This window comes from Piliocolobus tephrosceles, chromosome 2 (genome assembly GCF_002776525.5).
Source record: "Piliocolobus tephrosceles isolate RC106 chromosome 2, ASM277652v3, whole genome shotgun sequence".
NCBI classification, from domain to species: Eukaryota; Metazoa; Chordata; class Mammalia; order Primates; family Cercopithecidae; genus Piliocolobus; species Piliocolobus tephrosceles.
In genome coordinates, this window is record NC_045435.1 from 185,044,641 (window position 1) to 185,068,979 (window position 24,339).

The 24,339-nt window shown below is 38.6% G+C and overlaps 1 protein-coding gene across 1 annotated transcript in view; it reads left to right on the top strand.

Annotated features, from left to right (window-relative positions):
* The window catches only part of TPRG1 (tumor protein p63 regulated 1), a 147,140-nt gene that overhangs the window by 62,867 nt on the left and 59,934 nt on the right, over positions 1-24,339 (top strand). Inside the window, exon 4 of the mRNA XM_023214734.1 lies at positions 2,567-2,743. Within this exon, the coding sequence (XP_023070502.1) occupies positions 2,567-2,743 (177 nt within the window). The remainder of the gene's footprint in view (positions 1-2,566; positions 2,744-24,339) is intronic.

The window sequence follows — 24,339 nt, forward strand, 5'->3', positions numbered from 1 at the left end:
GAATTTAGATATTTCTGACATGTAAATTATGCAGAGTTTGTGTCAGAGCAGAGCACTCTGTATTCCTAAAAAGAATCCTCCTTTTTTTCTGAATCCTTTACCTTTTAAAATACATCTCATTATGGAGTGCTGACATTTTCAGTAAAACCATTCAACCAAAAGCTGAAGTTTTTTTAGACTAAAACATGTCTGGTTTATTAGGCAGCAGCTTATAACTTACTGCTAAGTAGATGCAATCTATTTAGGGAAGTTTATGTAGATATCTGATAAGAAATTTTAGTCTTCATCTCTTTCTGACTAAGACTGAGAATGTCAAGCAGACTCTCAAGAATTTCTTCTTTCTCTCAAAGCGGAGGAGGAGTATCACTGTATGGAGGTGAATATCCACTGGATGGAAACTGTAGAACCAAGACTTAAACCAGCTCTTTTAAACTTTATGCCATCTCCTCTCACAATACCACTAACTTTACTATGGTAATCCAGCTCAGTGTTTTTGGCCATAACCTTCTTCAAAGGGTTGTGGTAAGATATAGAACTAATACTTATCAATATATAATGGCAGGCATATAATAGGACCTCAATTAATGACCTCATTCTTCTTTTCTTCCTTTTTCTGCTTCTCCTTCTTTCTTTCACTTCTGTCTCCCTTTTTGTGTCCTTTGTATCTTCTCCTGTATGTCCTCCTATTGATTCAACTCCTAACTTCATCTTACCTGTCTGTCACTAGACTACACTGTGAAGTGGCACATAATTGGGTTACCCAAGTCCCTTAGTGACACAGGTCCCTTCCAGCAATAGTAACAGCTAATTTATAAAGCCCTAACAGAGAATCATTTCTTTTAATCTTCTCCCCAAATGGATGATGTGAGTACTAGTATTGTCTTCATTTCACAGACATGGAACCTGAGCCATAGAAAGGTTAAAAGTCCAATTTTCAGAGTTAGTAGGTGATAAAGCTGCAGATTTCCACCTCCATCCTCACACTACCAAAAGGCTTCCAAAATGATGATAACTGGAACTTATTTATCCACTCAATAGATATGTATTTAGTGCAGGCTATTTGACCGATGGAGATGGAGTGAATAGCCCAACAGACACAGTCTCTGCCTTCATGGAACACACACATACACACGCACACACACACATGCATACACACACACAGGGTTGATACTCAGCCAACTCAGCTTGTACTTATTAGCATTTCCTTATTTTCAGTATTGTGGTGTATATTCTGATTGGTCAGTGTCCACATGGTACCCATTGCTAAGCATTTTATACTTCATTTCTTCTTACAAACTGTGATAAATGCCACAAGGAGGAAAAGATGTCTGCTTTGAGGAAATACAATGAGGCCAAGTTTATACAGAGTTTAGGAAATCCTCTTTGAATGAGACATTTGAACTATGACTTGAACAACGAGTGTTTTCAGCCTACTCTGAGATGACCCTGAGTAGGGGCCGGATTATACAGGCGTGTAGTCCATGTTATGAACCTAAACTCAAGGGGATGCTACTTAATAAAGTGAACAAGGAGTGACATCATTCAATTTGTATGTTAAGAATTGCACTGTGGTTACTGTGTGGAGAATGGTGGGAAAGGTGTGCCCGTACCATTTACATATTAGATTGATTCTGTGTGGTGAGGATTCAGACAAGAATTGGTCATCAATCAACCTTTTCAGTTTTTTAGGGAAAAACAAAACATGTACTAAAACAATTCTAGTATAAGTCTCGAAGTGCTGTATCCTAAAGGCTATAGTAAGCAGCCAGCAAAAGCGCTGTCGGTCTGGGGGAATTACGAACCATGTTCACTCTCTTTTAACAAGAAGCTATTGATTTTTTCTTTCTGTTCTCTCTGTTGGAGAAATTCTGAACTCTCAGTCAGAATGTTCCATGTGTGTCCTGGAAGGCTCTCACATCTGAGGCCAATTAATTCAGTAAACACTAATCTAGTTTATCTCCTTATCTACTTTACTCTGGTTCATAAAAATCTCACTTCACTTGTTTCACATTTCTACCACAAGGATACGGTAGGATGAGCTGCAAATAGGAATGAGATAACTTGGAAGACAGCGGACCTGTGTTCAAGTCTCCAACGTACTTCCAGTCAGTGATGCAACTTTTGCAAATTAGCGTAGGCTAGTTCATGGTGAGTAAATTTGTGGTATGGATTCAGCTAGAACAGAGAGATATTTTTGGTGTCCATGAGGGAAGATGTCCTCCATGAAGTTTCCTAGAGAACTGGGAAGATGTGGGGAAGGATGAGTCAGTTGACTGCTAACACAACACACACTGGGTATTCCCCTAATGGATTCCATTGTGGATAATCAACCATCTTTGAGCTTTGGGATGATAAAATAGTTCTCCATCATCTTCCACCTTTCCTCCTTCATTAGTCGTGGGACCAGACCGAGTGGGGTAGTGGTGTGGTATTAGGTATTTCTCAGTCCCTCTCTCTTCTGAGTTCATCAAACGTCACTGTTTTCTGTGCTAGGAGAGATGTGAATATCATTGTTTTTGACTCAGGCTTTGTCGTCAATTTTTATTTGCTGTGACGATTCCTGTAGGATAGACCACTGGAACAATGAGCAGGAGAGAATTCTGCTGGTCACGGACAAGACTCTCTTGATCTGCAAATACGACTTCATCATGCTCAGTTGTGTGCAGTTGCAGCGGATTCCTCTGAGTGCTGTCTATCGCATCTGCCTGGGCAACTTTACCTTCCCTGGGATGTCCCTGGACAAGTGAGTATATATCTTAGACTTGAAGAAGTGGTGCAGCAGGGATGGACATGCAGGGAAAACAACCTGAAAATTCAGTTTGGCACTGTAAGCTGGGAGAACCCAAGGGAGGATAGTGAAATCACGAAAGTTGAAATCATCAAACTAGAGTTCCTACTCTATGTCAGCCTCCAGGGATATAACTTTAAGTAAATATATTAGTTCGTTTTCATGCTGCCATTAAAGACATACCCCAAACTGGGAACCAAAAAAGGTTTAATTGAACTGACAGTTCCACTTGCCTGGGGAGGCCTCAAAATCATGGTGGGAGGGCAAAGGCTCTCCTTATGTGGCCACGGCAAGAGAAAATGAAGAAGAAGGAAAAGCGGAAACCTCTGTTAAACTCATCAAGTCTCATGAGACTTATTCACTATCACGAGACTGGCATGCGAAAAACCGACCCCCATGATTCAATTACCTCCCCCTGGTTCCCTCGCACAACACATGTGAATTCTGGGAGATACAATTCAAGCTGATGTTTTGGTGGGGACACAGCCAAACCATATCAGTAAATTTCTATTTTAGTATGAGGACGTGACAAATAAATAGCTAAATGTAAGTAAGAAAGAGCTGTGGGCACATGGGGAAAATGCACTCGACCTAATTTGTGTGTCAGATAATCAGAGAAAACTTTCAGAAGAAACACTTGAGCCAATATTTAATATTGGGTAGGAGTTAGCCAAAGAAGGAGAACCAAAGGGGAAGAACATTCCAAAGAGGTAGCTAAAAAGTGGAATGCCTCTGGGAATTGAAATTATTCTGTAAAGCTCAGTGGATAGAACCAAAATGGGTAGTCACTCTTCTTATAAAATGTCTCTTGGGATCATTCCTGTAAGCTCAGTAACATGGGGGTGTGATGAATTTATCAGGGGTTTCTGCTTTTGCTTCTTGCTCATTTTCTCTTGCCACCACCATGTAAGAAGTGCCTTTCACTTCCTGCCATGATTCTGAGACCTCCCCAGCCATGTGAAACTGTAAGTCCAGTTAAACCTCTTTTTGTTCCCAGTTTGGGGTATGTCTTTATCAGCAGTGTGAAACAAACTAATACAGGTATCAAATTTCTCATTCTTTCAAGGCTTCTAAATTTATGTCTTTTTGAGTAAAGCTTTCTCCATACTATAATTATAAAGTAAATTTCCAAGTTTTTGTCTAGTAATTTTATTTTACTTTTAACAATGGACTTATATTTCATCTAAAATTTGCCTTGAGTAAAGAAGGAAGTATGCAATCCACTTTAATTTTTATCCAGATGACAGGCTAGATTTCTCAATATCATATATTTAATATTTATTATTTTATAATGTACCTTTCTCTGTGAGTTTCTATACCTGGATTCTCTATTCGATTCCATTTGTGTTTCTTAAAGCTCAAAATGGTTTTAATAATTATAACCTTATATTATGTATCAATATCTGGTTGAGTTACTCCCCATTTATTAATCTTGCTTTTTAGAATTTGCATATTTATTTATGCATATTTATTTTTCATCAGCTTGCCTAATTTTTGAAAGTCTTATTTTTATTAAGATTTTCAAATATTCAGTCAGTTTTTCATTCCTAAGATAAACACATTTGGTTGTGACATGTTATTCTTTTTATGCATTGCTGGATTTAGTTTGCTAATATTTTATGGATAATTTTTGTGCCTGTGTTCATGAGGAGTATTAGTCTGTTATTTTCATTTTTTAAAATGTTTTTGCTAGGTTTTCATATTTTGGCTATGCTGCCATCATAAAAGAAGTTGGAAAATGTTCCCTCCTCTTTTATTTTCTAAAATAGTTTGTATATAAGTGGAGTTATCTTTTCATTAACTGTCTGATAGAGTTAATAAGGGAAATCTTGGTTTGATCATTTCTTGGTGGGAAATTCTTATAATAAAGTCAATTTATTTTATAAATATTGTATTTCTCATAATTTTTTCTCCTTGGGAGGCCCTCCCACCACTGGTCCTGAGGCCTAGGAGGACCAAAATTTTATTTCATATTAATTTTGATAAATTATATTTTTAAAGGAATTTGTTATTTATTTAAGTTGTTGCATCTGAAGGCATAAAGTTGTTATATCATTTCCTTATAATCCCTTTAATGTCCATAAGATATTTAGTGATATCTTCCTCCTTTCCTGATATTGGTGATTTTATTTGTCTGTTCTCTCATTGCTATAAAGAACTCTTTAAGACCAGGTGATTTATAAAGAAAATAAGTTTAATTGGCTTATAGTTCTGCAGGCTATACAGGAAGCATAGTGGCTTCTGCTTCTGTGGAGGCGAGGCCTCAGGAAATTTCCAATCATGGCAGAAGACAAAGGGGGAGTGAGGCATCTTGCATAGTGGTAGCAGGAGCAAGAGAAAGGGGAAGGTGCTACATACTTTAAAGCAACCAGATCTCACTATAGTGAGGACAGTACAAAGAGGATGGTACCCATTCCTGCTAAATCTGCCCCCATAATCCAATCACCTCCCATTAGGCCCCATTTCTAACACTGGGGATTTAGTCCTCCTAGGCCTCAGGACCTGTGATGGGAGGGCCTCCCAAGGAGGCTTCTAAAATGTCTGTGAGGTGTTTTCCCCATTGTCCTGGCTATGAGCACTTGCTCCTTTTTACTTATGCAAACTTCTGCAGCCTACCTGAATTCTTCCCCTGAAAATGTACTTTCTTTTTTTTTCCTTTCTACCATATGGCCAGGCTTCAAATTTTCCAACTTTCATGCTGTTTCCTTTTTAAATGTGAGTCCAATTTTAAGTCATTTCTTTGCTCATGTGTATGAGAATAGGTTCTTAGAAGCGGCCAGGCCACATCTTGAATGTGTTGATGCTTAGAAATTTCTTCCACTAGATAATCCTAAATCATCACTCTCAAGTTGAAAGTTCCACAGATACCTAGGGCAGAGGCACAGTGCAGCCAACTTCTTTGCTAAGACATAACGAAAGTGACCTTTGCTCCGGTTCCAAATAAGTTTCTTATTTACATTTGAGACTTCATCAGCCTGGCTTTCACTGTCCATATCACTATCAGCATTTTGGTGATAACCATTCAGCCAGTGTCTAGAAAGTTACAAACTTTTCCTCATCCTCCTGTCTTCTTCTGAACCCTCTAAACTCTTTCAACCTCTGCCTGCTACCCACTTTCAAAGTTGCTTCCATATTTTTAGATATCTTTATAGTAATCCCTATTCCTGCTACCAATTTTCTGTATTATTCTGTTCTCTCATTGCTATAAAGAAATATCTGAGACTGGGTAATTTATTTAAAAGAGAGGTTTGCGTGTGCAATGGCTCATGCCTGTAATCCCAGCACTCTGGGAGGCCAAGGTGGGTGGATCACTTGAGGTCAGGAGTTTGAGACCAGCCTAGCCAACATGGTGAAACCCCGTTTCTACTAAAAATAAAAAAAAGTTAGCCAGGCATGGTGGCACATGCCTGTAATCCCAGCTACTTGGGAGGCCAAGACAGGAGAATTGCTTGAACCTGGGAGGCAGAGGTTGCAGTGAGCCGAGATTGAGCCACTGCACTCAAGCCTGGGTGACAGAGATGAGACTCCATCTCAAAAAAGGAAGAAGGAAAAAAAGAGTTTAATTGGCTCAGGGTTCTGCAGGCTCTACAGAAGCTTCTGTTTCTAGAGAGGCCTCAGGAAACTTCCTGTCATGGCAGAAAGAAAAGGGGAATAAGGCATCTCACATGGTAGGAGCAGGAGTGAGAGAGAAAGTGGGGAGATGCTACACACTTTAAATGATCAGATCTTACAAGAACTCACTCACTGTCATGAGGAGAGTACCAAGAGGATGGCATTAAACCATTCTTGAGAAATATGCCCCCATGATCCAATCGTCTTTCTATTGGGGATTACAATTCAAGATGAGAATTGGTGGGGACACAGATCCAAACCATATCAGTGATCTGTGTCTTCCGTCTTTTTTCTTTTCTGTTGATCATACCAATTCTGTTGGTTTTTAACAAGAACATACTTTTCGCTTGGTTAATTTTTACTATTGTTTTGCTAATTACTAATTAGTTGATTTCTGCTCTTTTATTTTTTACTTTTTTTGAGGCAGAGTTTCACTCTTGTTGCCCAAGCTAGAGTGCAGTGGCATGATCTCGGCTCACTGCAACCTCCACCTCCCGAGTTCAAGCGATTCTCCTGCCTCAGCCTCCCAAGTAGCTGGGATTACAGGCATGCACCACCACACCCAGCTAATTTTTTGTATTTTTAGTAGAGACGGGGTTTCTCCATGTTGGTCAGGCTGGTCTCAAACTCTCAACCTCAGGTGATCCACCCACCTCGGCCTCCTAAAGTGCTGGAAGTATAGGTGTGAGCCATGGCACCCGGCCCATTTCTACTCTTTTCTTTATTATTTCCTTTCTTCTACTTTGGGTTTACTTTTCTTTTTCTTTTTTTTAACTGCTTAAATTGCAACCCAAGGTTATTGATTTTAAACTTTCCTAATACGAACATTTACAGCTATAAATTTCCTTTTAAGTATTACGTTTGCTGCATCCCAGAGCTTTTGATATGTTGTGCTTCTATTATCATTTAGAGATATTTTTAAATTTTTCTTGTGATTTTTCTCTTGATCCATGGATACATTATACATTGTTTTGGCTAATTTCCAAATACTTCAGGTTTTTATAGATATCTTAATTCTACTTAATTCTAATTTAGAGAGCATACTGTCTTTAATTTCATTCCTTACTGATACTTTGAGATTCGTTTTATGAAGTGCATTATGATGTATCTTTGTGAATTTGTCATGTGCACTTGGATTTTATTTGTAGTTTTCTACAAATATCAATTGGGATACTGTGTTTGATAATGCTGTTTGGACTATATGTATTTTTACTGATTTTTTATGTAGTTTTTTAAGAGTTACTGAATGGAGTGCAAAAATCTATCACTGTGGAATTTTCTGGTTTTCTTTTCAATTTTGTTAACTTCTGCCTCACATATTTTGAGTCTATTAGGTGCATGCACATTTGTGATTGGTGTCTTTCTGGTGAATTGAGCCTTTTTTTCATTATGAAGTATTCTTCTTTATCTCTGGCAAAATTTTATGCTATAAAGTTTATTTTAAAATCTGATCTTATTATAACCACTGTGTCATTTTTATACTTACAGTTTGCACAGTGATATGATTTGGCCGTGTCCTCACCCACATCTCATCTTGAATTGTAGCTCCCATAATCCCCATGTTGTGGAAGGGACCCAATGAGAGGTAATAGAATCATGGGGGTAGATTTTTCCCATATTGTTCCCATGATAGTGAATAAATCTCAGTCTATCTGATGGTTTTATAAAGGGCAGTTCCTCTGCACATGCTCTCTTGCTTGCCACCATGTAAGACGTCCCTTTGCTCCTCCTTCACCTTTCGCTATGATTGTAAGACCTCCCCAGCCCCTTAGAACCATGAGTCCATTAAACTTTTTTCTTAATAAATGACCTAGTCTTGGGTATTTCTTCATAACAGTATAAAAAGGGAATAATACACATAGCATTTTTTTAATCCATTTACTTTCTACCTATTCATGTCTTTGTATTTAAAGTGTTGTAGAAATCACACAGTTGGCTCATGCTTTTAATCCAAGACCTGCAAGATAATGTTATAACTTGTGCTTTAATAAATCATAAGTATTTCAAAGAAATTTAGATAAAATCATCTTTTATATTTACTTAGATATTAACATGTATGATATTCTTCATTTCTTCCGTAAGATTCGTTTCCCTTTAAAGTCATTTTTCCTATACATGAAAAATTACATTTTAGCATTTCTTTTAGTATAATCTAGTGGTGATACATTCTCTTAGTTTTTCTTTCTGAAAACTAGTCTTAATTCTTAGTCTTAATTCTTGAGGAATATTTACTCTAGTTACAGAATTTGACTTGATATTATTACTTCTTTTTTCTTTCAGCACTTTCAAGATGTTGTTCCACTGTTATTTGGCTTCCATCTCTGATGAGAGGTCCACAATGATTTGAACTGCTATTCCTCTTTATATTCTCTGACTGCTTTCACATTCTATCCTTATCTTTAGTTTTAGAAATTTGACTTTCATGTGCTTCTTTTTGTATTTATCTTGTTTGAGATTATCTAAGCTTCTTACATCTGTAAATTTATCTTTCAACAAGTTTCGGAGGTTTGGGACTATTACTTTTTATTTATTTTTTTCTTTCGATTTATTTTCCTGGTACTTAAATTACATGTATGTTAAACTTTCTGATACTGTCCCACAAGTCTCTGAAGCTCTGTCTTTTCCCATTATTTTCTCTGACTTATCTTCAAATTGGATAATTTTCTTTTCTCTGTCTTCATGTTCACTGAAATTTTTCTTTGTCATTTAATTCTCCTATTAAATCTATCCAGTATTTTTTATTTCAAATGTTATACCTTTTTGTTTTAAAATATCCATGTAGTTCTTTAGTATAGGTTTTATTTTCTTAAGAGATTTTATATTTTTATTGTTTATGAGCATAGTTTCTTTTACCTAAGTTAGCATAATTAAAATAATTGCTTTAAAGTTCTTTCTGATAATTTCAACCTCTTGGTCATCTCAGGATTGCTTCTGTTGACTGTCCCTTTTCTTGAGAGTGGTTCATATTTTCTTGTTTTTTTCTAGTATATAAAATACTATGGGATTTGATTTATTCCTCCTTGAAATTGTGGAGACTACTTACACTCCAAAGTCTTCAGGTAGTTTTTTTGTTTGTTTGTTTTTTTGGCAAAGTAGGGAGTGGAAGAATGGGTTTTATTCACTTATCAGTTGTGTCTGCAGAATTTCTAGTTATTATTTTCAGGAAAAGCAGTCTGCTGGGAATCTATGCCTAGTTACTGAATTTTATCAAATGTTGTTGCTACATCTTTGAAGATGATCATATATTTACTTTTCTCCTTAGGTTTAATTAAAAATGGTCACACATTTTTATTATTGAAACATTTTGGCAGGTTCGAGGTATGAATACTACCTGGAATTAGTATATAATTATTAATGTGCTATTGAATATTAATACGTGATTAAATATTAATTGCAAGTATTAATAAGTTTTTGCATTAATATTCATAAGTTTAATTGACATACAGTTTTTTTTAATTAGGCTGTCCTTGTAAGTTTGGTTTCAATGTTAGATAATTTTCTTAAAAACTATCTTTATTCTCTATTGACTGTATTAGATAAACAAATGGCTTTATTTGTTACGTAGAAGTTTGGTGTGTTTCACCTATGAAAATGCCTGAATCTGGTGCTTTTAAAGGAAGATAAACACTACAACTTTCTCAATTTTCTTGATAGCACTGACATGTTTGATTTTTTTTCTTTCTTTTATGATAACTTTCAGTCATTTATGTCTTATTATTACATCACTTAGTTTTGTAGAGGTTTGTAAATATTCACTCAATTGAGAAAGCCTAAAATAGGTAATTAAAGAAATAGTAAAAGTTTATTTTGCAGAGAATTACTTTCTTCCAAGTGTGCGGGTTCTATTAGCTAATGGTTGGTTGATAGATTTTAAAGTACCATTTCTTTTGGGTTTACTTGTTCATAATAGAATTCTTTTTGTTCTCATTCATTATTTTCTACATTTATCTGTATTATGTATTAATTCTATATTTGTATATATATTTTGCATTTTGTAAATAACTTCACTTGAAATTTTAATTCATTTATGGCTATTTTTGTTAGATATGTGAGCTTTCTGACTATTAAATTTTCTTTAGTGTGGCTTTTTCAGGTACATAATAGTTTTTATTATTATATTTCATATCCTAATATTACTGTTTGTTCATTTCCTCTTTGACCTGAGAATAGATTGAAGTAACTTTATTTAAAGTTGAATTTTTATGCTTTAAAATTTTGTTATTAATTTATAGTTTTATTACATTGTGTTCAGCAAATGTCTTCTCTTACTATTTCTACTCTCTGGAAATTACTAAATATGTATACCTTTAAATCACCAATTTTTTAATCAATTTCTTAAATACTTAAATGTGCTCTCTCTGCTTTCTACTTTCTCTCTCCTTGGAATTAGCGTATCACTATTATACTACTTTCTCTCTTTTTGGAATTAGTATATCATACATACAGAGTTCTACATATAGAGTTAGTAAGTAGTAGTGAGATTAGTATATCATATATATAGAGTTACACATGTAGAGTTTCATAAGTGGTACTAAGATCTACTATCATTATGTTATTTAGGTATACTCTATCTTTGTCTATTTAGTAATAAATGTTATATATATTGCTACATTTAGTTATATATATGTAATGTTTATATATATGGCTACTTGATTTGTCATACATTGAGATAGGATAATTTTTTTATTACTGTGGTGGATTTATTTTACTCTTGTGACTTTATATGAATGTTGATATTGTATTTTTTGTTGTAGAAATATTCATAGATTTTGAATCTTTACTTTAGATGTAATATTTTTCATTATAGAGTTTAATTACTTTAATACCTTTCCTGATGAATATTGCAACCCTTACGTTCTTTTTATTTGAATTTTCTTGGTATATCTTTGCCTGTTTTACTCTGAGCATTTTGAGTCTCTTTGTTTTTGATGTGCACTTGCATACATCATATAATTGAATTTTACTTTGTGATCCACTTGGGGCCTTTTTCTTTTAATAGGTAGGCTTAACCTATTTACATATATTAATATGACCGTTATGGTCTAAATTAGAACATTTTGATTTTTGTATTATTAATTTTTTAAAATAGATTACCATGTTGTCTATATATCCTTTGCTTTTCATTGAGTGCGTTTTCTTCTAACAGAGTAATCATAGGTTTCTCTTTCTACTAGTGATTGTAAGTGCAACTTAATAGTCTTTTTTTTTTTTTTTTTTTTTCCTGAGACAGAGTCTCACTCTGTCGCCCAGGCTGGAGTGAGCGGCGCCATCTTGGCTCACTGCAAGCTCCGCCTCCCGGGTTCCCGCCATTCTCCTGACTCAGCCTCCCGAGTAGCTGGGACTACAGGCGCCCGCCACCTCGCCCGGCTAATTTTTTGTATTTTTGGTAGAGATGGGGTTTCACCGTGTTAGCCAGGATGGTCTTGATCTCCTGACCTCGTGATCCGCCCGTCTCGGCCTCCCAAAGTGCTGGGATTACAGACTTGAGCCACCGTGCCTGGCCAATAGTCTTAGTCTTACCTTTTTTGAGTATTATCCATTGACTCCCTGATATAAACAGGGAGTCTCCCTGATGTAAACTTCCCATTTACAAGAACATCCCAATTCCTTCATCTTATTTTTCTACTTCTACATCATTCTTTCAAGTTGCTTATAATGATCATTATTAGTTACTTTAATGGTTATTTATTTAGATAATATGCTTCTGGTTTATGTGTCATCTTAGCATTCATTAAACCTCCATTCCAAAAGATGAAAAATTTGCATATTTGTGTCATTCCCATAAAATTTCACCGTTAATCTCCCTTCTTTCATTAGTTTTACCAAAGAAACTTTAATTTTTCATGGAATATTATATTATATTTCCCATGAGGCACCCAATTGTTACCACTGGGGGCTGATGTAATTCCAGCCTTCCTAATTAACCTGTGCAGCTTATCCACATTTGCATCCTGTGGTTAGAGTGGGGAAGCCTGTACCAGCAGCTGGCGAAGTGATGGTTGTTTATGTACTGCTCAGGGTTTCTCAGGAAACATCCATATTAGAGTACTGGCAGAGGAATCCTGGGTTCTAGTCCCAGTTTTACAACTGTTACTTTATTTGTTCATCTATTAAAAGGTGACATTAATCATCATTCTGCTTCATTAACAGTCTTATTGTTAGGTTCTAATGACATAACTTGAAAGCACTTTGTAATATGCCTCATAGATTTGAGGTGTTAACAAGTTCTGATTTTTTTTTTCCCCCAGATTAAAGCTTTTGTTAACATGGAACTAAGTAGACTAATTTGATTGTTATCTTTACTTCTAACTTACTTGGCCCTTCTCAGGCATTAAGTCACGATTATAAGGTCAAAGGTAAGGCAGCAGCAGGCGGAGAAAAGAGTAAGAGGCAAGGAAAACTCAGCTGCTAAATAATGGCAAGCTGACTCCAAAGGAACGCCTGGACAGAGTCTGAGCAAATTCCCTTGTTAAAAAAAAAAAAAAAAAAAAAAAAAAAAAAAGCGATGATTGAATCTTAGTATCCACTCGCTGTAGGTGGTAATGTCGATGCTGTTTTCAAATATCTTTACCTCTCTTGTGCTATTTGACCTTCAACACCCAGGAAAAGGCAGAGCTGATTGAATACACCTTCCAGGTGAGAAATGTGAGACTTAAAGGTATTCAGGGATTCATGCATCATCAGCTATTGATCATGGGCCTTAAAATCTGTTCTTCTGACTCTCTGTCCAGTGTTTTTTTCTTTGGATAGATAATATTTTATCCTCCTCTCTCTCCTTTACTTGCCTCTCTTCCCCTCTTCTTTTCCCTCCCTCTACCTCTTTCTCTCTTTCCTTACCTAAGGTTGTTTTGGTTTTTTTGTCCTTTCTCTTCTCCCTTCCTCTCCATGTGCTCCTCACTGTTACTGTAACTTCTGTTTAAGAGACCAAGAAGAGCACTATCAGAACTTAGCAGACAAGTGCCAGCATATCCAGGTACTGGTACTTAATAAAACAGACTTTTGTTTTATGCAGTTTGCCTTTGGCTTAATATGAAGGAAAGGGGTAATGGCAAGAGACAACTAAAGGCTGTGGATGATTTGTGTGAAATGAAGGCAGATTCTCTTTGAATGAGAACATTCACCAGAGACAGAACCAGGAAATAGTAAAAGGCCTGGTTCATCCTCCAGGGTAACTAGTTGCTCATATGTATCTTTTGTTATTGTTGCTTATCTGAAATCTTACCTCTATCATAACTGGATTTATTCCAAGATTTTAATTAAGAACCAATTTCCATAATCCTATTGTGTTTATAACCTCCCAGAAAAGTAGAGGAAGGAGGGGAAGACTATGGTTCCGTGACAATTAACCACAGGTTTAAAGCTATGACTAATCTTAACCACACCATTTTCCCGCTATTTGAATTTGGACAATTTACTTTAATTTGGGGGGTTCTCAATTTTCAATCTATAAAATGTCAATAATATAAATCCTTGTGAGGCCTAACTCATAGGGTCATTTTAGATTCAAATGACGGATGTGACAGTGCTTTTTAATTTTTAAAGTGGTAAAATAAAGTTTTCATTTAAAGAGTTTTAAAAATCTATATTTACTTGTCAACTGTCCCATTTTTTTATTTTCAAAACATATTTATTCTCAAAGCAAAATGTGTGGATATTTCATGTTTTAATTAAAAACTGGAGACTATTTTTAGTTTCATTTACATATTGGAAAACAATACAGAGTGATTTGACAGGTACATCTCAATAAATCCCAGTTTTTGATATTATTTATCATCTCTACCTATATTTTCTTTTCTTTTTTTTAATTATACTTTAAGTTCTGGGGTACATGTGCAGAGCATGCAGGTTTGTTACGTAAGTATACATGTACCATGGTTGTTTGCTGCACCCATCAACCCATCATCTGCATTAGGTATTTCTCCTAATGCTATCCCTCCTCAGTCCCCTCATCCCTCAAGTGTGTGGTGTTCCCCTCCCTGTACCCATATGTTCTCGTTATTCAGCTCCCACTTATGAGTGAGAACATGTGGTGTTTGGTTTTCTGTTCCTGTGTTAGTTTGCTGAGAATGATGGTTTCCAGCCTCATCTATGTCCCTGCAAAGGACATGAACTCCTTTTTTATGACTGCATAGTATTCCATGGTGTATGTGTGCCACATTTTCTTTTCTTTATCCAGTCTATCACTGATGGGCATTGGGGTTGGTTCCAAGTCGTTGCTATGGTAAATAGTGCTGCAATAAAACATACGTGTGCATGTGTCTTTATAGTCAAATGATTGATATTCCTTTGGGTATATACCCAGTAATGGAATTTCTGGGTCAAATGCTATTTCTAGTTCTAGATCCTTGAGGAGTTGCCACACTGTCTTCCACAATGGTTGAACTAATTTACACTCCCACCAGCAGTGTAAAAGCGTTCCTATTTCTCCACATCCTCTCCAGCATCTGTTGTTTCCTGACTTTAATGATCGTAATTCTAACTGGCACAAGATGGTATCTCCTTGTAGTTTTGATCTGCATTTCTCTAATGACCAGTGATAATGAGCTTTTTTTCATATGTTTGTTGGCCACATAAATGTCTTCTTTTGAAAAGTGTCTGTTTATATCCTTCACCCATTTTTTGATGGGGTTGTTTTTTTCTTGTAAATTTGTTTAAGTTCTTTGTAGATTCTGGATATTAGCCCTTTGTCAGATGGATAGATTGCAAAAATGTTTTCCCATTCTGTAGGTTGCCTGTTCACTATGGTGATAGTTTATTTTGCTGTGCAGAAGCTCTTTAGTTTAATTAGATCCCATTTGTCCATTTTGGCTTTTGTTGCGATTGCTTTTGGTGTTTTAGTCATGAAGTCTTTGCCCATGCCTGTGTCCTGAATGGTATTGCCTAGGTTTTCTTTTAGGGTTTTTATGGTTTTAGGTCTTATGTTTAATTCTTTAATCCATCTTCAGTTAATTTTTGTATAAAGTGTAAGGAAGGAGTCCAGTTTCAGTTTTCTGCATATGGCTAGCCATTTTTCCCAACACCATTTATTAAATAGGGAATCCTTTCCCCATTGCTTGTTTTTGTTAAGTTTGTCAAAAATTAGATGGTTGTGGATGTGTGGTGTTATTTCTGAGGTCTCTGTTCTGTTCCATTGGTCTATATCTCTGTTTTGGTACCAGTACCACGCTATTTTGGTTACTGTAGCCTTGTAGTATAGTTTGAAGTCAGGTAGCGTGATGCCTCCAGCTTTATTCTTTTTGCTTAGGATTTCTTGGTTATATGGGCTCGGTTTTGGTTCTATATGAAACTTAAAGTATTTTTTTCTAATTCTCTGAAGAAAGTCAGTGGTAGCTTGATGAGGATAGCATTGAATCCATAAATTACTTTGGCCGGTATGGTCATTTTCACGATATTGATTCTTCCTATCCATGAGCATGGAATGTTTTTCCACTTGTTTGTGTCCTCTCTTATTTCCCTGAGCAGTGGTTTGTAGTTCTCCTTGAAGAGGGCCTTCACATCCTTTGTAAGTTGTATTCCTAGGTATTTTATTCTCTTTGCAGCAATTGTGAATTGGAGTTTGCTCATGATTTGGCTCTCTGTGTGTCTATTATTGATGTATAGGAATGCTTGTGATTTTCGTACTTAGATTTTATATCCTGAGACTGCTAAAGTTGCTTATCAGTTTAAGGAGTTTTGGGGCTGAGGTGATGGGGTTTTCTAAATACACAATCATGTCATTTGCAAACAGAGATAATTTGACTTCCTCTCTTCCTATTTGAGTACCCTTTATTTATTTCTCTTTCCTGATTGTCCTGGCCAGAAATTCCAATACTATGTTGAATAGGAGTGGTGAGAGAGGGCATCCTTGTCTTGTGCTGGGTTTCAAAGGGAATGCTTCCAGCTTTTGCCCATTCAGTGTGATATTGGCTGTGAGTTTGTCATAAATGGCTCTTACTATTTTGAAGTATGTTCCATCAATACCTAGTTTATTGAGTGTTTTTAGCATGAAGTGGTGTTGAATTTTATCAAAGGCCTTTTCTGCATTTATTGAGATAATCATGTGGTTTTTGTCACTGGTTGTGTTTATGTGATGGATTACGTTTATTGATTTGCATATGTTGAACCAGACTTGCATCCCAGGGATGAAGCCATCTTGATCACGGTGGATAAGCTTTTTGATGTGCTGCTTGATTCGGTTTGCCAGTATTTTACTGAGGATTTTCACATCGATGTTCATCAGGGATATTGGCCCAAAATTTTCTTTTTTTGTTGTGTCTCTGCCAGGTTTTGGTATCAGGATGATGCTGGCCTCATAAAATGAGTTAGGGAGAAGTCTCTCTTTTTCTGTTGTTTGGAATAGTTTCAGAAGGAATGGTACCAGCTCCTCTTTGTACCTTTGGTAGAATTCGGCTGTGAATCCGTCTGGTCCTGGGCTTTTTTTTGGTCAGTAGATTATTAATTACTGCCTCAATTTCAGAACTTGTTGTTGGTCTATTCAGGAATTCGATTTCTTCCTAGTTTAGTCTTGGGAGGGTGTATGCGTCCAGGAATTTATCCATTTCTTCTAGATTTTCTAGTTTATTTGCATCGAGGTGTTTATAGTATTCTCTGATGGTAGTTTGTATTTCTGTGGGATCAGTGGTGATCTCCCTTTTCTCATTTTTATTTATTTATTTATTTATCATTCTTTATTAGTGTGGCTAGTGGTCTGTTATGTTAATCTTTTCAAAAAAACCAGCTCCTGGATTCATTGATGTTTTAAAGGGTTTTTCATGTCTCTATCTCCTTCAGTTATGCTCTGATCTTAGTTATTTCTTGATATGCTTATAAATAACATAAATTTATTTCTCACAGTTCTGGAGGTTGAAAGTCTGAGATCAGGGTGCCAACACTGTCAGATTCTGGGGTGGGCTCTCTTCCAGGATGCAGAGAGGCAACTTTTCCTTGTATCCTCCTCACATGGCAGAAAGAGAGCAAGCTAGTTCTCTGGCCTCTTATTATAAGGGCACTAATCTCCTTCATAAGGGACCCACCCCACCCTCATGAACTAAATACCTCTCATTTGGCCTTACCTTCAAAGATGATCAAATTGGAATTAGGGTTAGACACATGAATTTTAGGGGTACACAAACATTCAGCTTATTGCAAAAGTTTTTGGCAAAGAATGGAAAAAATTTATTGAATCCAGCGTTGTATTCTCAACATTGTTACTGCGCATAAGGGTAGATGGAGCAAGTTGGGGTTATATTAGGCTATAACAGATGGAAAGAATATCAATAAATGGTAGTAATGAGTGAAAGAACTGCATTTCAATTTAGATGACAGCATGAGTACAGAGATGGTAAATGGAGCATTTGGCCAAAGATGCTTTACGAATCTGGGTGCTCCTGTATTGGGTGCATATACATTTAGGATAGTCAGCTCTTCTTGTTGCATTGATCCCTTTACCATTATGTAATGCCCTTCTTTGTCTTTTTTGATCTTTGTTGGTTTAAAGTCTGTTTTATCAGAGACTAGGATTGCAACCCCTGTTTTCTTTGCTTTCCATTTGCTTGATAAATCTTCCTCCATCCCTTTATTTTGAGCCTATGTGTGTCTTTGCAAGTGAGATGCGTCTCCTGAATACAGCATACTGATGGGTCTTGAATCTTTATCTAATTTGCCAGTCTGTGCCTTTTAATTGGGGCATTTAGACTATTTAGATTGTTTAAATTTAAGGTGAATATTGTTATGTGTGAATTTGATCCTGTCATTATAATGCTAGCTGGTTATTTTGCCCATTAGTCGATGTAGTTTCTTCATAGTGTCAATGGTCTTTACATTTGGGGTTGTTTTTGCAGTGGCTGTTACCAGTTTTTCCTTTCCATATTTAGTGCTTCCTTCAGGAGCTCTTGTAAAGCAGTTCTGGTGGTGACAAAATCTCTCAGCATTTGCTTGCCTGTAGAAGATTTTATTTCTCCTTTACTTTTGAAGCTTTGTTTGACTGGATATGAAATTCTGGGTTGAAAATTCTTTTCTTTAAGAATGTTGAATGTTGGTCCCCACTCTCTTCTGGCTTGTAGGGTCTCTGCAGAGAGATCTGCTGTTAGTCTGATTGGTTTCCCTTTGTGGGTAACCTGACCTTTCTCTCTGTCTGCCCTTAACATTTTTTCCTTCATTTCAACCTTGGTGAATCAGACGATTATGTGTCTTGGGGTTGCTCTTCTCGAGGAGTATCTTTGTGGTGTTCTCTGTATTTCCTGAATTTGACTGTTGGCCTGTCTTGCTAGGTTGGGGAAGTTCTTTAGGATAATATCCTGAAGTATGTTTTGCAACTTAGTTTCATTATTCCTGAGATGTACACTTTCAGGTACACCAATCAAACGTAGATTTGGTCTTTTCACGTAGTCCCATATTGCTTAGAGGCTTTGTTCATTTCTTTTCATCCGTTTTTCTCTAATCTTGTCTTCACACTTGATTTCATTAAGTTGATCTTCAATCTCTGATATCCTTTCTTCCACTAGATTGATTCGGCTATTGATACTTTTTATGCTTCACAAGGTTCTTGTGCTGTGTTTCTCAGCTCCATCAGGTCACTTATGTTCTATAAAGTGGTTATTCTAGTTAGCAGTTCCTGTAGCCTTTTATCAAGGATCTTAGCTTCTTTGCATTGGGTTAGAACATGCTCCTTTAGCTCGGAGGAATTTGTTATTGCCCACCTTCTGAAGTCTACTTCTGTCAATTCATCAAACTCATTCTCAGTTCAGTTTTGTTCCCTCGCTGGTGAGAAGTTGTGATCCTTTGGAGGAGAAGAGACATTCTGGTTTTTGGAATTTTCAGCCTTTTTGCGCTGGTTTTTCCTCATCTTTGTGGATTTATCTTTGGTCTTTGCTGTTGGTGACCTTCAGATGGAGTTTTTGCGTGGTCACCCTTTTTTTTCCCCTGATGTTGATGTTATTCTTTTCTGTTTGTTAGTTTTCCTTCTAAGTCTTGCCCCTCTTCTGCAGGTCTCCTGGAGTTTGCTGGGGGTCCACTCCAGATCCTGTTTGCCTGGGTATCACCAGCAGAGGGTGCAGAACAGCAAAGACTGCTGCCTGCTCCTTCCTCTGGAAGCTTCGTCCCAGAGGGGCACCCACCAGATGCCAGCCAGAGCTCTTGTGTTGGAGGTGTCTGTTGACCCTTGCTGGGTGGTGTCTCCCCATCAGGAGGCATGGGGGTCAGGGACCCACTTGAGGAGGCAATCTGTCCTTTGGCAGAGCTCAAGCACTGTGCTGGGGGATCTGCTGCTCTCTTCAGAGCTGGCAGGCAGGAATGTTTGAGTCTGCTGAAGCTGTGCCCACAGCTGCCCCTTCCCCCAGGTTCTCTGTCCCAAGGAGATAGAAGATTTATCTATAAGCCCCTGACTGGGGCTGCTGCCTTTCTTTCAGAGATGCCCTGCCCAGAGAGGAGGAATCTAGCGAGGCCATCTGGCTATAGCAGTTTTGCAGTGCTGTAGTGGGCTCCACCCAGTCTGAACTTCCCAGTGGCTTTGTTTACACTGTGAAGGGAAACTGCCTACCTCAAGTCTTAGTAATGGTGGATGCCCCTCCCCCAACGAAGCTCAGTGTCCCAGGTTGACTTCAGACTGCTGTGCTGACAGCGAGAATTTGAAGCCACCGGATCTTAGTTTGCTGGGCTCCATGTGGGTGGGATCCAATGAGCAAGACCACTTGGCTCCCTGGCTTCAGCCCTCTTTCTAGAGGAGTGAACAGTTCTGTCTTGCTGCAATCCAGGGACCACTGGGGTAAGAAAAAAAATCCTGCAGCTAGCTTGGTGTCTGCCCAGATGGCCAACCAGTATTGTGCTTAAAACCGGGGCTCTGGTGGTATAGGCACCTGAGGGAATCTCCTGGTCTGTGGGTTGCAAAGATCGTGGGAAAAGTATAGTTTCTAGGCCGGAATGCACCATCTCTCGTGGCACAGTCCTTCATGGCTTCCCTTGGCTAGTGGAGGGAGTTCCCCAACCCCTTGGGCTTTCCAGGTGAGACGACACCCCACCCTACTTCTGCTTGCCCTCTATGGGCTGCACCCACTGTCTAATCAGTCCCAATGAGATGAACTGGGTACCTCAGTTGGAAATGTAGAAATCACCCACCTTCTGTGTTGATCTTGCTAGGAGCTGCAGACTGGAGCTATTCCTATTCGGTCATCTTGCCCTGGAATCACCCCCGCTTTTTTTTTTTTTTTAGATGAAGTCTTGCTCTGTTGCCCAGGCTGGAGTGCAGTAGTGTGATCTTGGCTCACTGCAACCCCTACCTCCTGGGTTCAAGTGACTCTCCTGCCTCAGCCTCCCAAGTAGCTGGGATTACAGGTGCCTGCCACCACACCCTGCTAATGTTTTGTATTTTTAGTAGAGACAGGGTTTCACCACATTGGCCAGGCTGGTCTCAAACTCCTGACCTCAGGCGATCCACCACCTGGGCCTCCCAAACTTCTGGGATTACAGGTGTGAACCACCGTGTCTGGCCCATTTGTTTTTTATACCCATAGAAACAACAGTGAAGGCACTGAGATTCTGAGTGGTTGAGTGACTTGTATGTAATTGTGGGAACAGATGATGGTAGGATCTGAAACACGAAATTCTCTGATTTCACCTCCTCCTCTGCCTCAGTCATGTGCCTAATTCTTACTTGTTCTCAAATGCGTTGTAATTTTTGATGGTCTCTCAGCCCCATTTCTTTACCCATATTCTCATCTGAACTCGAATGAGGAGGTAAAACATAGACAGTTTAAGTCTGTCTGTAAAGACCCTGTTCTGAAGTCGGGCTGACAGGGAGACAATCCAGATTTGCGTCTGGGTGACCTGGAGCAAGTTACTTAACAATCCATGCCTCAGTCTTCCCATTCGTAAACTGGGAGGAGGAGGGGAGGCCTGGATAATGATATCTCTCTTATTGGTCTGTGTTGAGGGTTCAATGAGATGATATGGGCAAAATGCTTAGAAGAATATTTGGTATATAGTAAGCATTTGAATGAAGCAAGCATATATAATAGTTTGGTAGAAAGACCTTGGTTTAGGATTCAGGGATCTGGGTCCTGATACATTTTCCTGATATAAGTCCCCTCCCCTTGCTGAATCTCCTCTTGCTAAATTTCTAAAATCTCTAATTTTTCTTTGTATTGAATCCTATACCCTTGTGGTACTCTATTGGTGTAGCAATTTTCCAAAAGCCATTCATCTTAGAGGGCTAAATGATTTTACCTAATCAATTCCTCCTGTGAAAAATATCTCTAAAGAGGTTTTCTGCTGGAAAATACTGTTGCTGTCACATTGATATGCCAACAAAAGCTGAGCAGGGAGGTCAGGCCAAGAAATATCTCCCTGCAAGAGAAGGCATCACACATATATCTCTCCATGCTATTTAAATTTGCATTCTGCAAAATAGAAGGGATAGGCCATGCTGCAGAAGCCAGGTCCGGGAAACCGCCTTCTTTGGCCTTTATACATCCTTTTGGAGAGATGCTGGTGAAAGCAGCAACTACCATCTGCCTCCTGTTGACTTAGTGTCAGCAGGTGGAGGGAGGAAGGAGGGCATCCCAGACATCATTCTGTTATCTCAGCTTTGCTTTCTCAGATCCAAAGGCCAAGAAGTTGCTGCTCCATGCCCTCAGAGCTCTAATTTGGCACCTCTTCCTGAAATGAGAGCTTGAAAGGGCTTCTGCTCTGGGTGAAACCGGCTCGTGGTCTGGGCCAATTCTGCTGGCTTCGCGTCTGTCAGTACGTCCTAATCACTGTTATAAGTGTGGTTCTGCGGAACATCTTGTAAAATATTTTCCTATTGCTCCAGCAACATCTCCTGTCTAGACAATCTAATTACGAGCACAGAGCAAATAGCTGAAGCGTATGCCGCCCCCGAGGGTTGCATAACTCCAGGAATGGGGCTAGGAAGACAGGGGAGGGAGTTGTGAGTGGTGTTCATTACTTTTTTGTTGACCTGACCAGAAAATTGAGTGCTCCAAAAGAATCTGGCTAACTTTTAATTAAGAAGAAATGATCTGGTGGAAGCTGGCATTTTGTTGTTTTTCCAAAGTCAGTGGAGGATTAAAGGTACTGATGTATTTCCCTCTAATCACGTCTTTTTCTTGGCTTCAGAGATGGTTTGTGGTCTTTGCTTAAAAAAAAAAAAAGAAAGAAAAAGAAAAAGAAAAAAGCCATTGACTTAATAATCTGCCCTCCCAGCAGCATTTTGCAAACAGAAGGCAGCTCTCTGAAATGTATGTTCTTTCTAAGCAGTAATGTGATTACATTCAGAAAGTCCTTCCTAGTCTTGGCCATGTGGCAGCCATTGTGTATGACACAGCAGCAAGACATAGCCTCTGCCACCAAGGTGTTCACAGTCTCACAGGGATGCAAACATATGCACACACATGCTTTAGCCCAAAGCAGGCTTTGGTTAGGGCTCCAGCAGAAAACCAACAGTGTCAGGGGCACAGGAGAGGGAGAAAGAATTGCTACTGGGCGATATGGGAAGGTCTTAGGAAGAAGGTAGAATCTGAGCAGTTTATTATGGGATGAGCCAAACTTGGGCAGAGAAATAGGGAAAGCAGGACAGGGCAAGCATAAGCTAATGCTCAACTAGTGTGCTCACGTGAAGCCTCCCAGGTGTCGGGGCCCCAACTGTTGGGAAAATATGGTGAAAGTTTCTGAATGGTTTTGAATGGTGGTATGAGGAGTTTGGGTTTTAGTCATATTAGCGTATAAGACTGTTGAAGGTTTTTGGGGAGAAGCCTGAAATGATTGACATTTTGCCTCAGAAAGATAAGGATGGTGACAATGTAAGAGATGGTTTGGAGAAAAGAGAAACTGGACAAAAGGGCCAGCTAGGGGAGAAATCCTGTGATAGCAGAGTTCGGAAATTCGAAGGACTTGAACTGGGCCAGTGGTTGGGAAAAGGAGGGCATGGGTATGGGAAGACTTGGTAGAAGTAGCGTCTTTGAAATGACTGGATTGGGTCTTTCTGGTGTGGGAGAGGAAGTGAAGAGGGACAGGCGGTAAGTCTACCAGTGGAGGATGCACTTCATGCTCATTATTGTGGGTGCCTGAGAGGCTATGGGAAGAGAGGCCGGCTGAGACAAACTGTTCTCTCAAGTGTCATCTATTGAGCACTTGCTTATGTGCCAGGTGCTGGGCTGGGCGGTGTGATCCCATTGTGCTCAGAGAGTCAGATTTTCTGCTCTCATGGAGCTGACAGTCATAGGGCAAGCAGACAGTCATGAAATAATCATGTCTGATAAGTTTAAAATTACAAGAGTGGAAAGTGCTTTGAAGGAGAGTTATATGGGGTGTGTGAATTATCTATTGCTATGTTTCAACTTACCTGAACATTTAGTAGTGTAAAATAACAAACATTTACTACTCTTCAGTTTGGGGGTCAGGAATATGGACATGGCCTAGCTGGGTCCTGCCACAGAGCTTCAATCAAGGTGTGGGTGGGGAGCTGTGGCATCTCAGGGCTTATCTGGGGGAAGATCACTTTCAAACTCACACACACAGCTGGTGGCAGGCCCAGAGCCTTGCTGGCATCTGGCCAGAGGAATCAGTTCCTTGCCATGTGGGCCTTTCCATGAGGCTGCTGACAACATGGCTGTGGACTTCCCTCAGAGGCGGCAAGAGAGAGAGCAAGAGAGAGAATGAGACGTTGAGCAAAATAGAAGCCACAGATTTTGGTAACCTAATCCCAGGAATGACATCTCTGCACTTCTGCCACGTTCTGTGTCATAGATGCAAGTCATTAAATCCAGCCCACACTTCTGGGCAGGCTATTCCAGAAGGGCATGAAGACTGGAATGAAGGCATTACTAGAGCCTTCCTTAGAGCAGGCCTGCCACTTTCAGGATTTCAGCTTTTATGACAGAATTTTGACCCAAATTCCAGGGGGAAAGATCAGGAAAGACTTTTCTAAGGAAGAAATGTTGGTATTGTGATCAGAACGATGAGTAGGA